Source organism: Leuciscus leuciscus, assembly GCF_965113295.1.
Source record: "Leuciscus leuciscus genome assembly, chromosome: 7".
Taxonomy (NCBI): domain Eukaryota; kingdom Metazoa; phylum Chordata; class Actinopteri; order Cypriniformes; family Leuciscidae; genus Leuciscus; species Leuciscus leuciscus.
This window is the reverse complement of record NC_138731.1, coordinates 5012023-5037744: the sequence shown is the minus strand read 5'-3', so window position 1 is coordinate 5037744 and position 25722 is coordinate 5012023. Positions and strand designations below refer to the sequence as shown.

The window sequence follows — 25722 nt, the reverse complement described above, 5'->3', positions numbered from 1 at the left end:
GAAATCCGCTTGTCTGTTTGCACATGGCTGATGTTGATCGAGCATTCATCGAGATAGTTACAGCATCGGAGCGAGGATCACCCTTTAGATAGTGTGTGTGTGTGTGTGTGTGTGTGTGAGATGTTTACACTTGCACTTTTCTTATATTTCAAGACTCAAGTATTTGACATTTTGGGAATGTACGTTAATAAATATTGACATGACCTACAGTTGCATATTTGTTTTCAGAATGGGATTTTTCCTGTTAACAGGATTTACTGTTTTTCTGACTTCCTTTTCTGACCTTATACTTACCATACATGCATAAATATGTAGGCCTACATATCATACTTGCCTGTTGAGAGGAGTTTATTTCAGCATCATATAAAATAAACAATAATGATAATAATAATATTAAAGCAAACACAGCTCTGGTATCGGAATAGTATCGGTATCGGCCGATATCCAAATTCAGGTATCGGGATCGGATCGGAAGTGAAAAAATGTGGATCGGTGCATCCCTAATTATACGGTTTTATTGCACATCTTCCAGCCAATCAGAATTGAGTATTTAGACAGACCATGCTATAGCACAAAGAAAGAAGGCGAGGCTTCAATGAAATGCAAATTATCTGAGGCAATCCATGCAAACCTGTCAACGACCACATCAACTCGAAAAAACACATCAAGTTTAATCAGATTCATTGAATCTTGATTCAATCAAATTAGATGATTTACGTCGTCTTGTGACGCTGTGAGGAATAATACTATCGTTATAATAATCCTGGAAAATTTACCTTAGTAGTGCTGGATTAGTTTCATTTCGAGGAGCAACGGATCCAGCTGAGGATTGTGAATAGTAAGTTCTTTATTCTTAAGTTCTTTGTTCTAATCGCGATATGGAATAGTGTCTGTAAACTGCAAAAAGACTGTTTAAATATGAATCACATGTCTGTGTGTGAATGAATGAACGGCACAAATGCGCACTGTTGTTTACAGGCACTTACATTAGTAAACATGTTATTTTTACAAGAACACATCTACTAGTTTAGCTTTTACCAAACTATATTGCTATACTGAGATGAGTAAAAATCGCCTGAAATATGTTGAAATAAAATGTCTTTGTATAACCAACGTATTAAACTGCAAATTAACAGTTATACTGTATGCCCTAATATATCATACAAACGATAATGTTACAGACGAAATATGAAAGACAACATTTCGTTGACTAGTTTTGGATAGATTATGAAGTTTTTACTGTAAAATAGACTACTGCCACATCAAATAAGCTTTTGTTCACCAATTTCTGCTCATATGTTAAATATATAGTATGTTTTGTCAAAAATAAAGTCATCAACTACGATGTAATTATAGTGTTTCTTCCAATATTCAAACCAATGAATCCTTAACTTTGCAATACGTATGATAAAATGCATACTTTTTAAAAAGAAAGATTACACTTGAAATATTGTTAAAATTGTAATTGTTGTGGATTTATATGTGAAAACGTTTTAATAAAATAGCACGAAAAAATATATTTACATGGTAGATGTAAACAAAATCTTAATAGGTCAATATAAACCTTCTCATTAAAATACTTATTATTGTTTTTTATTAGTGACACATTTGGGGAGAGGATATATTCCAAAAAAGGTGCCGTCTACAACCTGGTAAGCTCTCCATGCACTTCGGGAAGGAAAGGCACTGGGGCGGCGAGCTGAGAACCAGCGAGGCCCGTCCCGAGATACCAATCATCCAACCGAGACTGTTCGGGACACGGTGGAGGATTCCACTCGAGCCCGACAGCCTCGGCGGCCCGATAATGACACTCTCAGAGGGAGATAACGCAGCCGAGTCATCATTTCCAGAGCTCAGCTCACCCTACGATGCTGCAATCGGCATCCTTTCCCCTGGAGAGGCCCCGAATGAAACGGCTGGTCGGTCCATTACTGAGGGACCAGCGCGCTCAATGGGGTCTCCACCGGCTGCGATGTGATAGAGGAGTGAGGGGCCCACAGCAATTGTTTACTGGGCGGGAAAGCCTCACTATGATCCTCTGATCACCCATCCCACACAGCGCCGTAGCGGGGCGTGGTAATGGGGACTCCACCTGAAGGCGAGTCTCGATCTCAACACCGCGATAGTCATATCCTCGCAATGAGAACGCAAACTATCCACAAAAGCTGGTTCAGCGTGCTGCATATATACACATACATTATATACATGTACATTCTACAAACACGTGATACAAACACGTGATACAACCATTGTGACCGTCCATTTGGGTGGACAGGGAACGATCGCATCCAGAAACGCATGGGTGGAATAGCATCTTGAAAAAGACTCAAACGCACCTGTTGGGAAGGAACAACCAATCAGATCAGTTGTTACTCCATTACGTCAGTCACTTTCTGTTCCTGATGAGCCAACCATGCTAGGTACCACTTGGGTTTCTCCAGTACTGAAATTAACTTTCATGGTCAAACTGGATATGTTTAAGTTGTGCGTCAATGATACCATGCAAGTAATTTAATGAGTGTTTTCTATTGAGTGTCACATACGATGAATAATCAATAATAAATGTGTGATGCGAATCACGCACGCCAATTTGCATTGGCTCGCTCAATAGTACTCGAAGAAGACAGGCTCCCTAGCGTGATCCCATTCAGTCGACGTCGACTACATCTGACATTCTCGACTGAAAGGGAACCCAATTTAGTTTAGCTTTAAATTAATTCATTTTGGCTTGACGTTTGCAGGCTATGTTGTTTAATGACACTGTAGCCTAATTTGTGTTTTATTTTTATAGTTTAATATATAATTTTATAGCTTATTTTCTGTTTACTTATTATTCTGTTCTGAATACCGTTCAATTTAAAGAATTTGCGGAGTGAAAGAATTAAAGGAGTGAGAGGAAATAGCCCAGGCTATGTTTATAATGTTTGTAAATGTTTGGTTTTATTTATCGGTAATTAATATACATATAAATTAATGAAATTGTTTGCAATTGCAAGGTTAACCGGTGTTTTTGGAGTAGGATCAAGTTCTCTTTATTGAGATTACTTTCTCTTCTTGGCCGGGTTACATTTCTCCATGTCGTAAACTCTAGGGGCGAGGCTTCTAAACAGTGAATTTTTAGGGGAGTGATATTCAAATGACAATTGTTTTCAGCCACCACATTTATCAACGTACGATCATTCGTACAATGGGATTGGCAGCATATGAATGTTTCATAAATCACACGTGAGCCCCTGTTGTAAGAAGATTTATACGCTTGGATCTGTGCTCATTTCTACGTTAGATTGATAAATGAGGCCCAATGACTTTAAATTATCTTTTGGGGGTAATTTCTCAGCCACATCTAAAGTGCGACAAATTTATGATTAATTAGATCAATTAATCACCACATCATGTAATTAATTAGATTTTTTTTATAAATACTGCTTGACAGCCCTAATCAATATATTATTAATGAATACATTCTATGAGAATTAATATTTTAAGTTTTGACAGCAAATGTCACGTCCATAGCGCTGCATCCAAATGAGAGTAACTGACTTGTGGTCAGATCACCTGAGGCAGATCTTAATACCAGGTGTAAACCGGGCCTCTTATTGTTCCACATACTTGAGTATCTGCAGTGAGCAGTTTGGATCTTTCAGTTTGCCAGAGAGTAGCTTGACTCCTGATTCTCCTGGATGATTGTAGCTCAGATCCAGCTCTCTCAGGTGTGATGGGTTTGAATTCAGAACTGAATATACATAGCCACAGCCTTCCTCTGTCACCATACAGCCAGACAACCTATAGACACACACACACAGTCAGATCATCTACAGACACACATCAACATTATGATTGGCAGACTGTAAATAATCTCTTATATGTTATTTTTTTTTCCATTTCAAAAGACAAATGTATACATTTATCAAGGCAGAAATGCTTCTTTAAAAAAAAAAAAAAAAAAAAAGAAGCCATATATGTCAATACAAAGCCAGCATTACAACCTATCATGTCTGCCATGTCATGGAAATTAAATACTCAAGCAAGGATATTTTGTGTTTTTCTCATTTTTGACAGCAACTATGTACAAGAACAAGGGGAGCTATTACTTATAATTCTTAAAAAACATTACTTTACAGACCATTTATGCTTCAAGAAAAGTCCAGGCAAATTGGTTTTTTATATAATCATTCAATGTTTTCCATATTAAACAAATTTCTTCTATCTGGCTTCTGAACCCTTTAGAACCGGCTGTGTCGTTGCCGACACATTGGAAGCTGTATTCATTTGACCGTAACTCTTCAACCGTTTGCACTATCAAAACCATTCAAATTGCCCTTGACAGTAGACAACATGCGCTTTTCGGCAATGTACGGCTTATTACGGTAATTTCATGCTTTCCGTCTGCAAATGACAGCAGCACGGGAAGGAAGCATTTGAACAGAGAGATACGAAGCACGGCAGGTTAGAGTGTTTTGGATTACATAAAATAATAAAAGAAACAAACAAATACATGGCGAAAGAAGTGTTAGACAGCAGAAGAGGGGATTGGGATGATTTTTAATGAAACTTGGGAAGCGGATGGCCGTTACTCTTTCACGTATTTAAGCATGTAGTGAGTGCATGTGTATGTGTGCGTGTATGAAAAAAAGTGTCCTAGATGAAAACTGTGCAACCCAATGTCACAAAAAAGACTTGTATATATGTATTATAGTTCATTTTTCAACTTTAAAGTGTTAGTTTCTTTCGTTCATGATTTTTTCTGTTTTTTTCTAAATAAAAATCAGTAATTTTATTCTCGTTTTTTTTGTCTATTTAAATTCTATTTACAAACTCAACACACACAATAATGGTCAATAACTGTATTTGTTGAGAGCTAATCTTTTTCTGAAAAAGATGACACCTTGCACATTAAGATAGCACATTGTTTTAGAATTGTACAGTAAAAAAAATCTAAATATGTGAAAAACACCTATTTTAGCTTCAGGTTCTAAAGGGTTAAGGAAAAAGAAAGCTTTTCCATCATTTATATATATATATATATATAAAATAAAAAATATATAATGGTTAGCTTCCCTATCCAAACATAATCTCCAACAGCTAGCACCTGTCCCTTTGCATATTTTCTGTGTTGGAGTAATACATTTCTTAAATGTTCTTAAATACCTTAGAATCTGCAGCTGACAGTTTGGCCTCTTCAGTCCTTCAGAAATAATCTTCACTCCTGAATCCTGTAGATCATTGTTACTTAGATCCAGCTCTCTCAGGTGTGAGGGGTTTGAACTCAGAGCTGATGACACATAACCACAGCCTTGCTCTGTCACCATACAGCCAGACAACCTACAGACACACACAGTCAGATCATCTACAGACACACATCAACATTATGACTGGCAGACTGTAAATAATCTCTCATATGTTCTTAAATACCTCAGTATCTGCAGCTGACAGTTTGAGCTTTTCAGTCCATCAGAGAGCATCTTCACTCCTGAATCATGCAGGTCATTGTTTCTCAGGTCCAGCTCTCTCAGGACAGAGTTTGAGGATTGTAGCGCTGATGACACTATTTCACAATCCGGACCAGTGAGATCACAGCTAACAAGACTAGAAGAGAGTAAGTACAGCACAATAAGTTGGGGTTCGCGGTGCTTTTTTTTAAAAAGGGGGCCTTAAAGCACCTTAAAAACTAGAAAAAAATATGAATAAATAATTGCAATACAAAGATAAAATAAAATAAAATATTGTGAAATATTGTTGATAAGTAGTCCACTTTGGTGGCTGAACAGCTTGACACTCACTGTCCAAAGGATTTCATTGTCCATAGCATAGTTATTCCAATACGACGTAGTATTTATTACAAAAAAAGTAAATATATAGAACATAAAAAAAAAAAAAAGGTTGGATTTAAAAATGCTTAGATTTTGTGCATCTTTAATATGAGAAGGAAGTGTGTTCCAGTGTCTAGGAGCATAGGACGAGAAAGCCCTGTCACCTACAGATCGCAAACGTCTGTGGAACAGCCAAAAGACCAGCTTGAGAGGAGCGTAAATGATGCTTAGGAATATATACAGTTAAGAGTGCAGACAGATACTGAGGGGCCAGACCATGCAGTGCATTATATCTGAGCATAAGGATATAAATCAACGCGGAACATGACTGGGAGCCAGTGCAAGGACTTCAGTATTGGAGAAATGTGTTAATTTCTTCTGACTCCAGTCAGGATCCTAGCAGCTGAATTTTGCACACATTGCAATTTGTTGAGTATGGTTTTAGGAACCCCATTAAGAAGTGCATTGCAATAGTCAATGCAGGAAAAAAATAAAAGTATTGATAAGCCTTTCAGTCACAGGAAAGGATAGCATAGGGTGAAGTCTAGCAATATTTCGGAGATGAAAAAAGGAATTCTTAAAGGGGTGGTATATTGCCCCTTTTTACAATATGTAAAAATAATATGTTTTTACAATATGCCCCTTTTTAGAGTATGTCTCTGTTGTCCTCAGAGTGTGTATGTGAAGTTTTAGCTCAAAATACCCCACAGATATATTTTACAGCATGTTAAAATGGTCCCTTTTTTAGGGTCAGCGCCGTTTCGTGTGTGTCCCTTTAAATGCAAATGAGCTGCTGCTCCCGGGTCAGAGGACAGAGCTTCAAGAGCTTGTGTGTGTAATAGCGCTTTTCCTTTACCAGTACCAGCTCAACTCGACTCGACTCGACTCGCTTTTCGCTCCGTTTTCCATTGCAGATAGTACCTCCACAATAGTACCTGGTCGTCATAGCGACGCCGCAGGAAACTGCCGTGACTTAATCTTCTACGCGAGACACACCCACTACCCACACACACAGGACAATGGAGGAAATCGAGTGTATGCTGTTTTTGGATGTTTTTGTTTTTGCTGTTTTTTATTCAGGATACTCCGTCTGGCGCGTGCAATGATGACGCAGTGAATAGTGACGATTCTCTCTGACCAATCAGCAGTCTGTCGTGTTTTCACGTCACATTTTAGTATCGCCTCAGCTCGATCAGAACCTCGCCGGAGGTGGTACGAAAAAAAGTACCTGGAAGCAGGTACTGGTACAACTTTTACACAGTGGAAAACCAAACAAAGCCGAGTCGAGTCGAGGCGAGCCGAGCCGAGCTGGTACTGTGTAGTGGAAAAGCGCCATTAGAAGCTCAGATTACCTCACGTAGACAAGCACTAAAATGTATTTTGTCTAAAGTTGATTTATTATTAGGATAAACCCCTTGAGATGTATCATCTCGTTTTCGAGGGGGTCCCAACATATAACACAATAATTAAATAAAAAAAAAAAAATAAAAAAAACAACAACAACAACAACAACACCTGCATATATTCATAAAAAAAATTACAAACCACCAAAAGGCCAAGATGGTCAATAATGAGTAAATGAGTAAACAGTTGAGTATGAGTACATTTTTAACTACAGTCAAATATAAACATTAGGTATGCGCAGTAGATCTGAAAATTGTATGCATCTTTAGTAACAAAGGCATTTTATCCTAAAGTGAGCAGACAAGGCATGTTTAACAAACCAAGTAAAGAAATGTATCTTATTTCCACAGATAGATTATTCCAATCTGCTGGAGCCTTAAACTTAAAAGATCTTTTGCCAATTGTTTTTTTAACTCGCGGGACAGAGAAATAAAGTAGAGTGCCGCACCTCATAATTTAGTGTATAAGGTACAAGATACTGTTTTAAATACGGAGGATAATTGAAGTAAATACATTTAAATATAAGTTGAAGCCAATGAGTGTGTCTTCTACTACTTAGAGATGGCCAATTAAGTGCATTATACATTATACAATGATGAGTAAGATAAGGACATCCAAGAACAAATCTGCAAAGTCTATTATACACTGTGTTAAGTGGAGCAAGGTCTGAGTTAAATGCATTTTGGTATACAACATCACAATAATCTATAATTGGAAGTATAAGTTGGGAGGCAAGTTTTATACGAACACTGCGCGTAAAGCAATTCCGAGCTCTTAAGTAGTTTGATTTAGCATTACGAGTTTTTGTCTTGCTCAAATTCCTCAACTGTATATTTCCCAATCAGCACCATCCCTTGTCTGACGGAATGTTGACCACGCTTTGTCCCTTTGCCTAAACAGACTAATTAGTTCATGATTGATTCAAGGAAGATGTTTACCTTTAACCTTTGTAATTCTCCAAGGAGCAAGTCCCAAGCATCTTGTACATCTGGTATTAATTGGTATCTGTCCCAATTAAAGGACAATTCCGGTGAAAAATGAACCTAGGGGTAATTAAAGGTCCCATGACCTGCTACTTTTTGTAGGCTTTAATATAGGCCTTAGTGGTCCCTAGTACTGTATCTGAAATCTATTTCCAAAAATTCAGCCTCAGTGCAGAATTATAGCCACTATAAGCCAGTCCCAGAATGAGCTTCCTTCAGACGGGCCGTTTCGGTGTCTGTAGCTTTAAATGCTAATGAGGAGGAGAAAGGCGGCGCAAGGTGGAGGGTGGGTGTGGCCTTGGCCATCTTGCGGCAACGTACCATGCATGTTTACCTTGGATATATTGCAATGGCACGAAGACACGCAGTCGTTCAAGCATTTCAGTTTGACCCAGAATCCGATCCAGATGGAGAAGCAACGGATGAAGAAGTTGCAACTCAGCGGCTCCAGCAGGACGTTTCCGAATGGTTAGTTTAAAATATTATGTCTGGATACGGCACTTTATTCGGATGGTTTACAGTTATTGTCATGTAGCTAGCGCTAACCTACTGTTGCCTTTTCATGAGAGATCTGTAACATCTGTAATTTATCTTATTACAATTACATCAAGCTCTGCGATCTTGAAATGCGGATATCGTGCGCGCCATATAACCAACAGGAAAACGGTTATCCAAATAACAAAGAAGTGTACAACACTCGCGTTACAGTGTGTGTATTCACACACATACTTGATGCTGTCTACCTTTACATTAGCACAAGTAAGTTAACTGCATAGCTAATGTTACAGCCACATTCTACGTGCTGGTAACCATAAACAGTAAAGCAACACACTTATATATCATTAGTTGACTTACTTGTCCAAGGTGTGTAACGTTATCTGAGCCAAAGAGAGTTGGTACTGATCCAGAGTTTAGTTTCAGACATTCAGCAAGCCCAGCTCTGTATTGACCCTTCGGTGTTCATTTGTACATCCAATTATTGAGCAATTATTATGCTTTGCTCGCTCAAAAGCCATGATATCTCTCGTGGACAAACTAAAATCGCGCGCGCGCGTTCCTACTTCCAAGCTCATTTTCTCATGGGCGGAAAATATTCTCTGGGCGGGCAAAGCAGAGAAAGGGGAGGTAACATTTCTCCTTATAACGTCATAAGGAGGAGATTCAAGATCAGCCCGGTTGAGCTTCCATTTTCTCAAAGGCAGAGAAAGATAGCAAAAGCTCGATTTAGTTAGAAACACCGGGGTGATGCATTTGAAGCGACATCACCCCGGTGTTTTACTGACAGGAGTGAAAACGACGAAGGCTGCTCAACAACCGCTTATCACCTCGGCATTTAAGCAGCCCCTTGTTGCACAATCAGACCGGGCTAAAGCCATCACAAACGCTATTGGTGTGTTTATAGGTGCAGATATGAGGCCATATTCGGTTGTGCAAAACGAGGGCTTTAAACACATGCTGAAAGTGCTTGAGCCACGTTACGACATTCCGTCGCGCACCAACTTCAGCGAAAAGATTGTGCCAGATCTTTATGAGCAGGAGAAGAAAAAAGTTGTGGATGAACTATCCCGAGCATCCTCTGTTGCGCTCACGACAGACGGGTGGACGTCCAGGGGAACGCAGAGCTATGTGACGATAACCGCTCACTTCATCACAGCAGACTGGGAGATGAGAAGTCCGGTGCTGCAGACACGCCCCCTCTACGAGAGTCACACAGGCACTCATCTTGCGCAGGTACTGACACAAGCAGTGGAGGAATGGAAGATAAAGAGGCCCAGTACTAATATCCCAGTCACAACTGATAATGCCAAAAATCAAATAAATGCAGTGAATGAGGCAGGACTGGGCCCACAGATAGGGTGCTTTGCACATGTAGTGAATTTGGCATCACAGAAGGGAATCTCAGTCAATAGGATGGACCGCCTCCTTGGGAGGATCAGGAAGGTGGTTTCCTACTTCCACCGAAGCACAACAGCTGCTCATGTGCTTAAGACAAAGCAAGAAATGCTGAAGCTGCCTACTCATAAGCTCATACATGATGTCCCAACAAGGTGGAACTCCACTTATGATATGTTAGAGCGTTATCTGGAGCAGCAGGCAGCTATATACTCTGCATTGACCGACAAGACCCTGAAGAAAAATATCAAAGACATCATCACTTATTTTTAGTAATAATGGCTTTTATTAAATGTTATTGCCACATTTTTCATGTCTATATGAAACATGAAAATAAATAATAGGTTTAATTAATCAACAAATTTTTTTCTGCAGGGTCAAGCTGCAGAGCCAACAGGAGCAAACTTGGACACATCTCCTCCACAAAAGAAGTCGGCGATGGCAGAGCTTTTTGGAGAGATCTTTGCCAGCAAAGACATGGACAGCAAGACTCCTGCTGACATCATCAAAGAGGAGGTGGCATCCTACCTGGCAGCAAGCGGCATTACAGTGGATGGTGATCCACTGACATGGTGGAAAAGTAATGAGTGTAAATACCCTCATATTGCCAAGATGGCAAGATGCTATCTATCTGTGCCAGGCTCTTCAGTTCCTTCCGAGAGAGTGTTCTCAACAGCAGGGGACATAGTGACTGCAAAGAGGTCCACACTCTCCCCAGACAATGTAGACATCCTTGTCTTTTTGAAAAATAATTTGAAATTATAAGCTCAGGTATGCTTTGCTTTCTTTCTTTTATCCTTCTTTGATGATGTGGACATAGGCTTTATTTCACTATCCATGTTTCAAGGAAAATGATGTGCCTTCTTGTGTTGCACTTTAAGTTGTTTTTTATTAATGGTCATTGGTCCATGTTTAAAGGAAGGAGATATTCCTTTTTATGTTGCACTTTAAGTTGTTTTTCATTAATTATGTTAAAAAGAAGATATTATGCCTTGTGCACTTTAAGTTGATTTTATATATTTTAATTTAATAATTTAAAAGTGTTAATAAACAAAAAGACAGAACTTATGTTTATTTGTCTTGTCTTTTTTTTTTTCTGGTCCGAAAAATGATCCGATCCGTGACTCTGATCCGAGAAACGTTCCGAACCGAGAGATTTTTGATCCGTTGCACCCCTAATACATAGTCAAATTAAACCATTTGTCTGTGATGCAGGATCTCACGCAGAGCCACAGCAATGAGTGATGATTAGGACAGAACCAAACATTCAAACGAGCCTATATGGTTACACTTGTGATATTAGTCTAATGTTATTTTAGATTTCGGCTTCCAAAGATTATAAAAAGAAGATATCTGAGGTAAAACCATTAAAAACTATTAACCATTAAAATCTGCGCAAAAGACGCTGTTCCCAAGTCGGCGCGCGCTCCGAAACGGACCGCAACGAGACAAGCAAATTATAGTTATCTAAACGATCAAATATACAAAAATATGTGTAAAAAATGACCGGCTTGGAAATTCATTTTACACAGTTTATGTTAATGGACGTAAATAGTTGAGAGAAAATATGGTGCCTCAGTAGCCTATTAGATCTGCACTCGGTCTTAAAGGGCCAGCGGTCTAATAAACCTGCTGACAATTGCCCCATTACTGCGAATCAAACAACAAAAGGCAAAGAGAAAATCATTCACAGCTCTTAAATGAATAACTTTAGCTTTAATAACTATTTATCTATCTATGATAAACCATAGAGTGTTATTTTACATTTGATTATTCGATTTCTTTTTATACCATACCTGAACAGTAATGTTAGTAGGCCTTCCTGAAATTAAAGCACTGTGTATATAATTTGTATCTTTGTCTAATTATTATTTTTTATTTTTTTACCATGTGTTTGTACTTGTTTTTGCTTATCGTGTCCTATCTTATGTATATAAAATACACAAAAAAGGCTGCACACTGCTGCATAACAAATAGATGTTTTATTCGTTTTGTTAAAGCATTGCTTTTTTTTGTGCTTTTTGTTTGCTATAGATATTTTACATTTAAAAATATAAAGCAATGTTAATTATGTTCTTATTTCTTTAAAAAAATATATATAACAAAAATAACTGACAAGAACCCCGTTAGAGTACCGGATCAATAAGCAGTATTGGTAAGAGTAGTAATACCGTTAAAACCTTAACGATACCCATCCCTAGTTACAGCCCTAATTGTAATGGCCCATAGAAACCGATGGGTGTGAATGACAAAGAAACAACATTGTCAGAACACTGCAAAAAATGCTTTTCTTACTCAGTATTTTTGTCTTCCAGTCCAAATATCTAAAAATTCTTAAATCAAGATGCATTTACTAAGTAGTAAAATGCCATAAGATATTATGTCTTGTTTTCTGGTGAAAAAAAATCCAAATGAAGTGAGTTTTTGCTTAAAACGAGCAAAATTATCTGCGAATGGGGTGAGAAAAATAAAATTAATTCAAACGGAAACAAGATTATTTTTCTTACCCCGTTAGCAGATCATTTTACTTGTTGTAGGCAAAAACTCACTTCATTTGGATTTTTTTCCCCAGAAAACAAGACTTAATATCTTATGGTATCTTACTCAATCTAGTAAATCCCTCTTGATTTAAGAATTTTTAGATATTTGGACTGGAAACAAGACAAAAATACTAAGTAAGAAAAGCATTTTTTGCAGTGAGTAGATTGCAGTGTAGATTGCACCAGAGCAACAGCCCCTCTCACCAGACACGTTATCCCTCTCTCCAGCATCTCCACTTCTGTGCTTCTCAGAGAAAATGGAAGAAGTGGTGTATGCTGGAACCAAACTATCCCACTCTTTAGCTGCGAGCCAGATAAAGCCCCCCACTCTTCTCCTGCAACCACCAAAGGCAGCGGGCCCAGCTCCCCCTCCTCCTGTGAGAGCTCTTCGGCCTCTGCCACAACGCCAGGGCCCACACCCTCCTCCATCTGCTCGAGGTGAACCAAAAACAACTGATACCAGCTCTCAGTGATATGTGTTGGGTCCCCGCTATGATAACAGTATCTTTCTCAAATGTTTACAGAACAAGCAGGAACCCAGTGTGCCTGTATCTTTCTCTATTGCTGTTCTATTACATAATAGAAAGTCTAAGGCCTTCAATAGCCGTACAGCAAACCCAACTAATCTGGTGCCTATTACACGTCAAACTAAGATTGCTGTGGGGACAAAAAGTAAGACTGTTAAGTTAGCACTTTTAAACATCCGCTCACTTAAAAATAAATCACTTCTAGTCAATGACTTAATAACCACAAACAACCTGGAATTTATGTTTCTAAATGAAACCTGGCTAGAAGACACAACAGTCCTCAATGAAACATCCCCTCCTAACTTTACTTTTATGAGTGTCTGCAGAGCAGGTAGAAGAGTGTATCTGCTCTTTTTAAAGATGTCTATTGATGTAAGCAAATATCATTTGGGAATTACCCATCTTTCGAATATCTGGGTATTGTGTTAAAAGGTGCTCCACGCATTTTACTTATGATTATTTACAGGCCTCCAAAATACTCTCCAGCCTTTGCTGAGGAATTTATAGAACTGTTATCAACAATTACCTCAGAGTTTGACTGTTTTGCCATTGCTGGAGTTTTTAACATTCACATAGATAATGCAGAAATCAATATGGCAAAAGAAATCAAAACTCAGCATGTACATGGACCCACACACAATCATGGACACACTCTAGATTTACTTATCAGTAAGGGTCTAAACATTTCATCGATTGTTATTAAGGATGTAGCACTGTCTGATCATTTCTGTATTTGCTATGATATATTGATCTCTCCTGCCACTGAAGCTAGATCTGTGTCTGTCAAGAAGAGATGCTTAAATGAGAACACTAGTGTACTATTTATGAAGGCTATATCTTTAAGACCAAGCATATCTGCCGACTCTGTTGATTTTCTCCTTGATTCTTTTAACTCAAAAGTTAAAAGTGTAATTGATGATATTGCTCCTGTTAAAGTCAGGAAGAAGAGTGGCAGACAAAAAGCACCTTGGAGAAACTCAACAGCAGTGCAAAATATGAAAAGACAATGCAGAAAAGCAGAGCGCATGTGGCGGAAGACAAAACTTGTAGTCCATTATAACATCTACAAAGACAGCATCCATGCTTTCATTATGGAACTAGGCAAAGCTAGACAGACTTTCTTCTCAAATATTATTAACAGCAATTTAAACAACACACGCACTCTTTTTGCTACTGTAGAGAGACTGACAAACCCCCCAAGCCAGACTCCCAGTGAAATGCTCTCAGACAGCAAGTGCAGTGAGTTTGCTTCTTTCTTCTCTGAGAAAATCAATAATATCAGAAAGGTGATCAGCACATCCTTGAGTTGCGCTGGGGTCAGACAGATCAGACCACAACCTCAGAAAGTAGTTAATATGTCTGATTTCGAAGAAATTAATGGCAAAATTATGGAAGAAACCATACAGCACCTTAAAACATCAACCTGCGCTCTCGACACACTTCCCACATCTTTTTTCAAAAGTGTGTTTAACAGTTTAGAAGCAGATCTTCTAGAAGTGGTAAATGCCTCACTTCTCTCTGGGAGTTTTCCAAATTCCCTGAAAACTGCAGTTGTCAAGCCCCTCCTGAAAAAAGCATCCTGGATAAGACCATATTAAGCAACTATAGACCGATCTCAAATCTTCCTTTCATAGATGTAAATGTAAATGTAAATGTCATAGGCAAGATCATTGAAAAAGTTGTCTTCAATCAGCTGAACAAATTCTTAAGCTCAAATGTATACTTTGACAATTTTCAATCTGGTTTCCGACCACACCACAGCACAGAGACAGCGCTCATAAAGATAATAAACGATATTCGCTTAAATACTGATTCAGGCAAATTATCAGTGCTGGTACTACTCGACCTCAGTGCTGCATTTGACACTGTCGATCATAACATACTTCTAGAAAGGCTGGAAAACTGGGTGGGGCTTTCTGGGATAGTCCTAAAATGATTCAGGTCATACTTAGGGAGAGGTTATTATGTGAGTATAGGAGACCATAAGTCTGAGTGGACATCCATGACATGCGGAGTCCCTCAAGGCTCAATTCTTGCGCCACTCCTGTTCAACCTGTACATGCTCCCAATGAGCCAAATAATGAAAAAGAACCAAATCTCTTACCACAGCTCTGCAGACGACACACAGATCTACCACAGCTCTGCAGACGACACACAGATCTACCACAGCTCTGCAGACGACACACAGATCTACCACAGCTAAGCAGACGACACACAGATCTACCACAGCTCTGCAGACGACACACAGATCTACCACAGCTATGCAGACGACACACAGATCTACCACAGCTCTGCAGACGACACACAGATCTACCACAGCTCTGCAGACGACACACAGATCTACCACAGCTCTGCAGACGACACACAGGTCTACCACAGCTCTGCAGACGACACACAGATCTACCACAGCTCTGCAGATGACACACAGATCTACCACAGCTCTGCAGACGACACACAGATCTACCACAGCTCTGCAGATGACACACAGATCTACCACAGCTCTGCAGACGACACACAGGTCTACCACAGCTCTGCAGACGACACACAGATCTACCACAGCTCTGCAGACGACACACAGATCTACCACAGCTCTGCAGACGACACACAGGTCTACCACAGCTCTGCAGACGACACACAGATCTACCACAGCTCTGCAGACGACACACAGATCTACCACAGCTATGCAGACGACACACAGATCTACCACAGCTCTGCAGACGACACACAGATCTACCACAGCTCTGCAGACGACACACAGGTCTACCACAGCTCTGCAGACGACACACAGATCTACCACAGCTCTGCAGACGACACACAGATCTACCACAGACGACACACAGATCTACCACAGCTCTGCAGACGACACACAGATCTACCACAGCTATGCAGACGACACACAGATCTACCACAGCTCTGCAGACGACACACAGGTCTACCACAGCTCTGCAGACGACACACAGATCTACCACAGCTCTGCAGACGACACACAGATCTACCACAGCTCTGCAGACGACACACAGGTCTACCACAGCTCTGCAGACGACACACAGGTCTACCACAGCTCTGCAGACGACACACAGATCTACCACAGACGACACACAGATCTACCACAGCTCTGCAGACGACACACAGATCTACCACAGCTATGCAGACGACACACAGATCTACCACAGCTCTGCAGACGACACACAGATCTACCACAGACGACACACAGATCTACCACAGCTCTGCAGACGACACACAGATCTACCACAGCTATGCAGACGACACACAGATCTACCACAGCTCTGCAGACGACACACAGGTCTACCACAGCTCTGCAGACGACACACAGATCTACCACAGCTCTGCAGACGACACACAGATCTACCACAGCTCTGCAGACGACACACAGGTCTACCACAGCTCTGCAGACGACACACAGGTCTACCACAGCTCTGCAGACGACACACAGATCTACTACAGCTCTGCAGACGACACACAGATCTACCACAGCTATGCAGACGACACACAGATCTACCACAGCTCTGCAGACGACACACAGATCTACCACAGCTCTGCAGACGACACACAGATCTACCACAGCTCTGCAGACGACACACAGATCTACCACAGCTATGCAGACGACACACAGATCTACCACAGCTCTGCAGATGACACACAGATCTACCACAGCTCTGCAGACGACACACAGATCTACTACAGCTCTGCAGACGACACACAGATCTACCACAGCTATGCAGACGACACACAGATCTACCACAGCTCTGCAGACGACACACAGATCTACCACAGCTCTGCAGACGACACACAGATCTACCACAGCTCTGCAGACGACACACAGATCTACCACAGCTCTGCAGACGACACACAGATCTACCACAGCTCTGCAGATGACACACAGATCTACCACAGCTCTGCAGACGACACACAGGTCTACCACAGCTCTGCAGACGACACACAGATCTACCACAGCTCTGCAGACAGCTCTGCAGACGACACACAGATCTACCACAGCTATGCAGACGACACACAGATCTACCACAGCTATGCAGACGACACACAGATCTACCACAGCTCTGCAGACGACACACAGATCTACCACAGCTCTGCAGACGACACACAGATCTACCACAGCTATGCAGACGACACACAGATCTACCACAGCTCTGCAGACGACACACAGATCTACCACAGCTCTGCAGACGACACACAGGTCTACCACAGCTCTGCAGACGACACACAGATCTACCACAGCTCTGCAGATGACACACAGATCTACCACAGCTCTGCAGACGACACACAGATCTACCACAGCTCTGCAGACGACACACAGATCTACCACAGCTCTGCAGACGACACACAGGTCTACTTAGCCCTATCGCCTAACGATTACAGCCCCATTGACTCCCTGTCATTGATGAAGTCAACAGTTGGATGTGCCAAAACTTTCTTCAGTTAAACAAAGACAAAACTGAAGTCATTGGGCCCTATTTTAACGATCTCGCAAGTTTTTAACAATCTCGTAACTTGAAACGCAAGAGTCCGCTTTTAGCTATTATGCTGGAACCAGCTTCCAGAAGAGATCAGATGTGCTCCTACAGAATCACATTCAAATCCAGACTCAAAACACTTCTGTTTAGCTGTGCATTTACTGAATGAGCACTGTGCCACTGTTCGTCCAACTGTTTGCACTGTATTTTATTTCCTTTTTATCCTAAACTGTTCTTTTTTCTTTTGATTATTTTAATTACTTCTATGTAAAGCACTTTGAATTACCATTGTGTATGAAATGTGCTATATAAATAAACTTGCCTTGCCTTGCCTTTCCTAGATCAATCTCCTGTGGGAGGTCCTAACAGCTGTTTATTGTATGTAGCACTTTTGTCTTCATGTTTAAAGTTCTGTCACACAGACAGAACTTTGGGTTAAGATTATTTGAAGGATGACATGCTAACATCGCTGCTGAAGAACTGCTACACTACAAACCTTCAATAAATGATTCTCCCCACACAAACTCTGGTCAAACTTACTTATTTTATGGATTAGAGTAATCTAATAGCCACCCAAACGACCGCTCGGCCAAATACAGCAAAATCTAATGATGGCAACAACTACAGTTCAAAGCAATATGAAAACTCCCACAATTACAATTGCAGTTTTTGCACAATAAATGCAATCTAGATCATTTTGCTGAACTGCAAATTTAAAACTGAGTTTTTAACTTGCATTGCAACGAACTCTGCAAATGTACCACATTTAACTATATTTGTACTGCAGTGACCTGCAGTTAAATTTTGAGAAGGTGATTAGACTGAACTACATCTGTACTGCAGTCAGTCTACAGCAGACTACAAATGCTTCATTTAGATGTAGTTTTACTTTACTGCAGTGTTTTCAGAGGTAGTTGTTTATTATCTTTCTCATAGTTTCGGGGTAAATCTTTTCTCTCTCATATGGGAAAAAATTAAGTTTTCCTAAATCTTTTGGCATATAAGAGGTCTTTGTACCATTGAAACATCCTGCAAGTTACATAGCTTAAAACGTCCTCCTCAGAGAAAAATAAAAACAATAAAATGTATTCAACCAAGCTCCAAAAATGGCTTGTTAGGATATGATGTCACATGGGAAAATACATTAGCATACGATCACCTCTAGAGCAAGACATCAACAAATTGTTTTACGTCATTGCACTATAGGCCCCGCCCACTGGCGTCAGTAACTTTGATGTGTCCTGTTTAAACAGCTTGTTTGAGTCTCTGTACAGACTCCAGAAAGGCTCTAGCATCAGAAACAAGTGGATGGTTTATTTGTAATGGCATCCTGGATCATATCAGAGGATTATGTGTTTGTTTGGAGCATTTGACTGCAGATTGTTATGAAAATGAGGCGGAAAGTTTGCAAAGAAACTGTATTGGATCTGACAGCAAATAATAATAATTTGTATATTAAGCTAAACTCTGCCGGACTGTGACCCTTTAGGGCAGTGGTTTTCAAACTTTAACAGCGACCTTTAAAAAAAAAAAAGTTTTACATTGACGCAACCCATATTGATAACCGTCATATTTACATGCAAACAAGTCAAGCTGAGCATAATACTTATAGGCTATACAACCGGGTGAAATGCGCATTTGACTTTATTCTACTTTAAGCCACAAGATGGCACAAAAATACAGCTCAGCACTTTTCTTAACTATCGCTTTTAATGATGCACGTGCACTTCATCCTTGACACAATCGCAAAGCAAAGTAGATTCTGCACTAATTTGATAGCTATATATCCAGGGATGCTAATTAACCGGTTAACTGACAGTAAGGATTTTAACCAATTAACGTTAATAGCTATCGTTTGCTGCATGCTTAAAAAAATACACTACAAATATTTGTTGTTTGTTTTTGAGATAGAAAAAAACCAGGTAAGTCACCTATAAGTGGCATTTTATTGCATTCAGAAATAATACCATGAATAAAGCGAAATGTTATAATGTAGGCTTATTACAAACATACATAGCTATAGGCTATTTTAGTTCCCCTCACTCCACAGCAAATCCTTTAGATGTAACGGTATTCAGAACCGAACAAGAATGAAAAAAATATAAGTAAATTACAATAAAAAAAGTCAAAAAGTAATAATTTACAGCAAAACTGAAAGTAACCGGCATTGGGCTCACGTAGCCTTACTCTCTCATTCGAATCCAAATGTTTCCATGTTTGCAATGTATTTGGATGCTAAACTATTATATATTAATTGTAGGCTTTTTACTTCACTCGTGTTCAAATATCAACGGAAAAAAATAAACCTCTTCACGTGCGCAGAATGTGTTTGGAAACACCACAGTGGAGCAGTGCTTACGCTGAATGGCACAAATGGTATTACTGACTATTTAAACTGAGCAGTGTAATTTCTTATATGTTAGGTTGACTATTTTATTTTGATAATGAACAGGCTGCGATGTCAAGTTTGCAATGCTGGAAAATCTTGTGTGCAAGTGTAATGGGTGTTATATTTATTTATTAATTTCACTCAAAATCTCTCCCTTTGTAATTATCATTTGTTATATTTATATAATAATTTTTATATTCTGGAAATTATTATTTTAATATTTCATTTAATTAATTATTTTAATATTGATTTCTTTTATTTGAGATGTCATGTTTCTATGGTTACATTGTCATTTTCCAGGATTGTTAAATATGGCGCGTGGCTCCTTTAGCTCCTTTACTTATGTTTCGGTTCCGGTTGCTCTCCGTCAGTTCGCGATTAGCGCGACTGAAGAGAGGCGAGTTGTGCTGAAGCTCCGTCTAAACGGAGTTTATTGTACTAAAACATGCAATTTTGTTCTTTTAATGCACTTTAATCTCATTCAAAAATGTATGTGAATGATGGGAAGTATGTATTTTTGAAGACAATTCATTAAAGTCCCTGTAAAGTCAAAATTAAGTATGTGTTCTGAGTTTGTCACACCACAGAAAAATGTGTTATTAGTCACCCAGTCAAATTTGAATGATAAAAAAAGCCGGCAAGTACATAAAATAAGCTATCAAAATCTTGAAAAAATGAGCAGGAGTCTCTGCTCTCAAACGCTGGGGGCGTGTCCGCTGGCTGCGCTGAAACCACGCCCACTCGCGGGAAAGCTACCGTCGCCACACTCAACTGTCTGTCACCGCTACAGCCGGAATGGATGCTCCTAGCAGCTTAATTGTTTTTTCAAAGCCATACATGTTCGAGCCTGGACTACCTACTATAATTATAACATAAGCACACAAGGCAACTTACACTCATTGGTGGGCACGCACTGCCAACGATGGCACCAGTTGTCGGCACGACGGGAGGATGAAGGCCGAGGCGAGAGATAGTCGGCTCGGACCCATTCACCAGTAACAGCGGATTATCAGTGACTCCCAGTTGTCTCCGACGAAAGTTTATAAAACTATCCCGTGTAAAATGACTACAGAGGCAGGTTTTGGCGGTGATCCTCAGCTCTCCATCAAGGTGGCTCTTCACAAAATTAATTCACCTCTTGTTGATGTGATACGTTAGTTTTTCGGAAATTTAAATAAGGACACTGATCTGTTTTGTACGTGATCGCATCCAGGTTACATGCATTTCCGTGTTGAGGCATAGCTAGCTAGCAAACTGTAGGCTGTAGTAACCATAGATATCATATAAAGCCTTTATATGATATCTATGGTAGTAACTAACAGTACTGACAGTAACTCGCGATCGGCAAACTGATGTGAATGTGCTCTATTTATATTGTTAGGGGAGGGGACAGCGTCAGGGGCTCCAGTGCGTCATCAAGTAGGGGCGTGTCCAGGAGCTCAGGGGCTTCAGTGCGTCATCGAGCCCCCGTTTTAGCCCCGCCCAAAAAATCCGGAAAACAGCAATGGTGAAAAACTGTTTAACGGTCTAACTCCACAATTCAGTACTTCACAGTTCACAGTCTTTGTAATATGTTTTAGCAAAACATTTCTAACATTTCTAATGTGTTTAGAATTTTTTTTTTAAATTGCCTTTACAGGGACTTTAAGCATGAGTGTGCAAGCTCTGTGGCTAATGCCTTTCACTGACAGGCTGATGTTACAATTGCGAGAGATGGCCACAGATTCAAGCTTGTTTTGATTCATTTGTCTTTATATTCATGTAGAATAAAATCTGGCCTGAGTAATTTCTGTTGTCCAGTCTCGTTTATTTACCCACACAACGCAAAGCTAAACAAAGACCGGTCACGCGTGAGGCGCCGGAGCGATCGAACAGAGGAAACATAAAACATACTCTGTCATTTTGGTCATACATATAAGATTAGGTTTGTTCGAAACTGCTAAGTATTTAATTGTATTTGTGTACACTCACAATAAAACAGAACAGTGTGCTTTTGTAAAATAAATAAAACAAACAGAATGCACTTTCTGTCATCGGTTTCGTTACCGTCAACTTGTTTGTGGAGCGCTTCACAAAAAATAACCAAACTCGGCAGCAAACTGTTGCACGTTTTGTTAATCTGTTAATTATTTAAGTCAAATATATTTAGCATATTTATTCCTTTGATACAGGCCTATAGACTATGATTTTATGTAAACAAATTATTTTTTTTTATTTTTTTTAAATGTAACTCCATTTTCCTTTAATCATTCTGGTGACCCAGGGTTTGAAAGCATGTGCTCTAGGGAACTGAGTTTGGCACCCCTAGTATAAGTGAACCTCAAGGAATATATAAAAATAAATTTTTAAAAATCCATGTCATGACCGCTTTAAAGATGTATTATTAATGAGCTATTAATGATCAAACACTCACAGAGCTTTTCTGCAGTTGATCACAGCTGGTATCAGTCTTCTTCTACCCTCATCTGATGTGTTGTATTTCTTGAGGTTCAGCTCATCCAGCGCCTCCTCTGAGATCTGAAGCATGTAGGCGATTGTTGAGCAATGAGCAAGAGAGAGTTTCTCCTCTGAGTGTTTGTCTGATTTCACAAACTCCTGAATCTCTCTGGAAAGAGTCTGATCTTTCGCTTCCAGCAGACAGAGGAACAGATTGATGGATTGATCTGCTGAGAGTTCAGAGAAATATCCTTGTTTGATCTTCTTTTGAATGTACTCTGTGGTTTTCCTGATTGCCTCTGAGCTGTTCCCTGTGTGTGTCAGTAGATCCTGTAAGAGTCTCTGATTGGACTCCAGTGAGACGCCCAGCAGGAACCGCAGGAACAGATCCAGCCGTCCATTCTCACTCTCAAGGGCTTTATATACTGCTGATTTTAATAGATCACACAGACAGTTGTGATCAAACTCATTTACATAGTCAAAGTCACATTCAGAGTCAGAATCACTTTCAGAATCAGAATCACTTTCAGAATCATATTCATGGTTAGGTTTAAATGTTGCACACAGAACAAGTTTCTTGACCACATGATGGTAAAACAGATAGAAAGCAGCAAGAAACTCCTGAACGCTCAGATGAATGAAGCTGTAGACTTTCCTCTGATGAATCACAGATTCCTCCTTAAAGATCTCAGTGCAGATCCCAGAATACACTGAGGCGTCAGTGACGTCTATGCCGCTCTCTCTCAGGTCCTCCTCATAGAACATCACATTGCCCTTCATCAGCTGATGGAAAGCCAGTTTGGCAAGTTTCACGATCACTTCTCTGTTGGACTGCAGGAGTTTCTTTGGATCTTTCTCTTCATACTTCTGATTCCTCATGTTGATCTGAATCAGCAGGAAGTGGATGTACATTTCAGTCAGAGTTTGAGGGATTTCTGCACTCAGATCTTCTTCCAGGAGCTTCTGAAGCACAGTGGATAAGATCCAGCAGAAGACAGGTATGTGGCACATGATGTTGAGACTTCTTGCTCTTCTGATGTGTGAGATGATTCTGCTGGCTTGATCCTCATCACTGATTCTCTTCCTGAAATATTCCTCCTTCTGTGGGTCATTGAATCCTTGAATATCTGTCACACGGTTGATGTATTTGGAGGGGATCTGATTGGCTGCTGCTGGTCTGGAGGTGATCCAGATGAGAGCCGAGGGAAGCAGATCTCCTTTCATGAGGTTTGACATCAACACACCCACTGATGAAGTCTCAGTCACATCAGACACTTTCTGAACATCTGAAAACATCAGTGTCATTCTGCTTTCATCCAGACCATCAAAGATGAACACAACTTTACACTCCTCATAAATCTTTGAGTCCAGATCTTGAAGTTCATGATGAAAGTCAAGCAGAAGTTTGTGAAGACTGTACTGATCATCTTTAATCAAGTTCAGCTCTCGAAATGGAAGCACGAACATGAAATCTACATCCTGATTGGCTTTTCCCTCGGCCCAGTCCAGAATGAACTTCTGCACAGAGACGGTTTTCCCGATTCCAGCGATGCCTTTAGTAAGAACAGTCTTGATCTGCTCTTTCTCCTCGCGTCCTGGTTCAGGAGAGGATTTAAAGATGTCATTGCAGTTGATTGGAGTGTCTTGTGAGTGTTGTATTCTGGCTGTTTTTTCCATCTGTAAAACCTCATGTTGTTTATTCACTCCTTCACTCTCTCCCTCTATGATGTAGAGCTGTGTGTAGATCCTGTTCAGGAGGGTTTCATTCTCTTGGAGTTTCAGTCCCTCAAATAATCTCTCATACTTATTCTTCATGCTGGTTTTGTGTCTGTGTTTGACTCTCTGTACAATATCATCTACTGGCTGAGCAGAATGCTGGTCTCCGGTCTGATCATCTCTGAATGGTAACAAAATACAAACATAAAACATGTTTGTGAATAAAACATGCAAGGAAAAGCAACACATTTATCACGGAAGTGTCAGTTGAACAGATTCCCCTTGTATACAACATTCGAACATTAAAATAGCACATATTTTCAGGAAAATATTTAGTTATGTTGAAGTTGTGATCTCTTAGAGTGCTTTCACATTGGGCTTGTTCGCTGCGGTCCGAGCCCGGGCGCGATTGTTCCCGGCACCCCCCACAGCGTTGGTCTGGTTTCACATTCAACTTGATTCTATCGAACTCTGGTGCGTTTGTGTGCATCTTACATCATCGCAAACGTGCACACCGCATGATAGAAAACAGAGCGCGTGGGTCAATATATTGCGTTTTTTATTAATTTGGTGCTATTATGCGTAGCTGAGTGAACAACACAGTGAACTGTGTGTGTGTGACGCAAAAGGTGGCTTTCTGCTGCTTGCAAACAGACTCTTTTGAGGAGACAGTGGATTTCCATATCATTTATTTATGATTCCATGAGCTATTCGCGAATACACTGCACCAATCGAACTCAGACCACCTCCTCCAGGTAGTGTCGGGTTCGGTACCTCGGTCCGCATGACAGCGTTCATAATAGCAATTTTTCATGCGACCCGTTTCGAACTAAACTGCCAGTGTGAAAGCACCCTTAGTTTCCTGTTCTAGTTAGGGTTTAAAATAGAGATCGACCAATAAAGTTTTTTTTATTTTTTATAACCGATACAGATATAGATTATTTGCATGCTTATGTGGCTGATAACTAATATTCAGAACCAATATTTATTTATAGTTTTACTTCACACAGTGATAAAAACAGCACTGAACAAACTGTTTTAAAAGTTTTGGCCATCATTCAGACGGGGTCTACTCTGATGCAACAGGCTTGTAGTGGATAAAAGCAAGATGACAACATAACCGTAATAAAACTAACTATACCTGTTCGATCTCAATGCACCATATATTCTCTGGCTCTGTAGGCATTATCGTCCGACTGCGGTTCAAACTGAACACCGCTAGTACAGTTTCTGACATTTTATTGTGTCAGATTGCTTGTGCTCCGGTGGCAACAAAACAGGACAATTGAAGCTACGCCCTCTTCTTGAAAGGGGGCCGGGAGCAGCAGCTCATTTGCATTTAAAGGGACACACACACAAATGGCGCGTTTTTGCTCACCCCAAATAAATGGCCATTTTAACATGCTATATAAAAATATCTGTGGAGTATTTTGAGCTAAAACTTCACATAGACACTCTGGGGAAATCAGAGACTTTTTTTTACATCTTGTAAAAAGGGCATAATAGGTGCCTTTTATTAACTTTATTTATT

The 25722-nt window shown here is 40.1% G+C and overlaps 1 protein-coding gene across 1 annotated transcript in view; it reads right to left on the bottom strand.

Annotated features, from left to right (window-relative positions):
• LOC309503298 (NACHT, LRR and PYD domains-containing protein 1 homolog) overlaps nucleotides 1–25722 on the bottom strand; it is a 60631-nt gene that overhangs the window by 19623 nt on the left and 15286 nt on the right. Inside the window, exons 5-8 of the mRNA XM_082176033.1 lie at nucleotides 22453–24372; nucleotides 5413–5586; nucleotides 5149–5322; nucleotides 3610–3783 (exon numbers count right to left, since the gene is read on the bottom strand). Of these exons, the coding sequence (XP_082032159.1) occupies nucleotides 3610–3783; nucleotides 5149–5322; nucleotides 5413–5586; nucleotides 22453–24372 (2442 nt within the window). The remainder of the gene's footprint in view (nucleotides 1–3609; nucleotides 3784–5148; nucleotides 5323–5412; nucleotides 5587–22452; nucleotides 24373–25722) is intronic.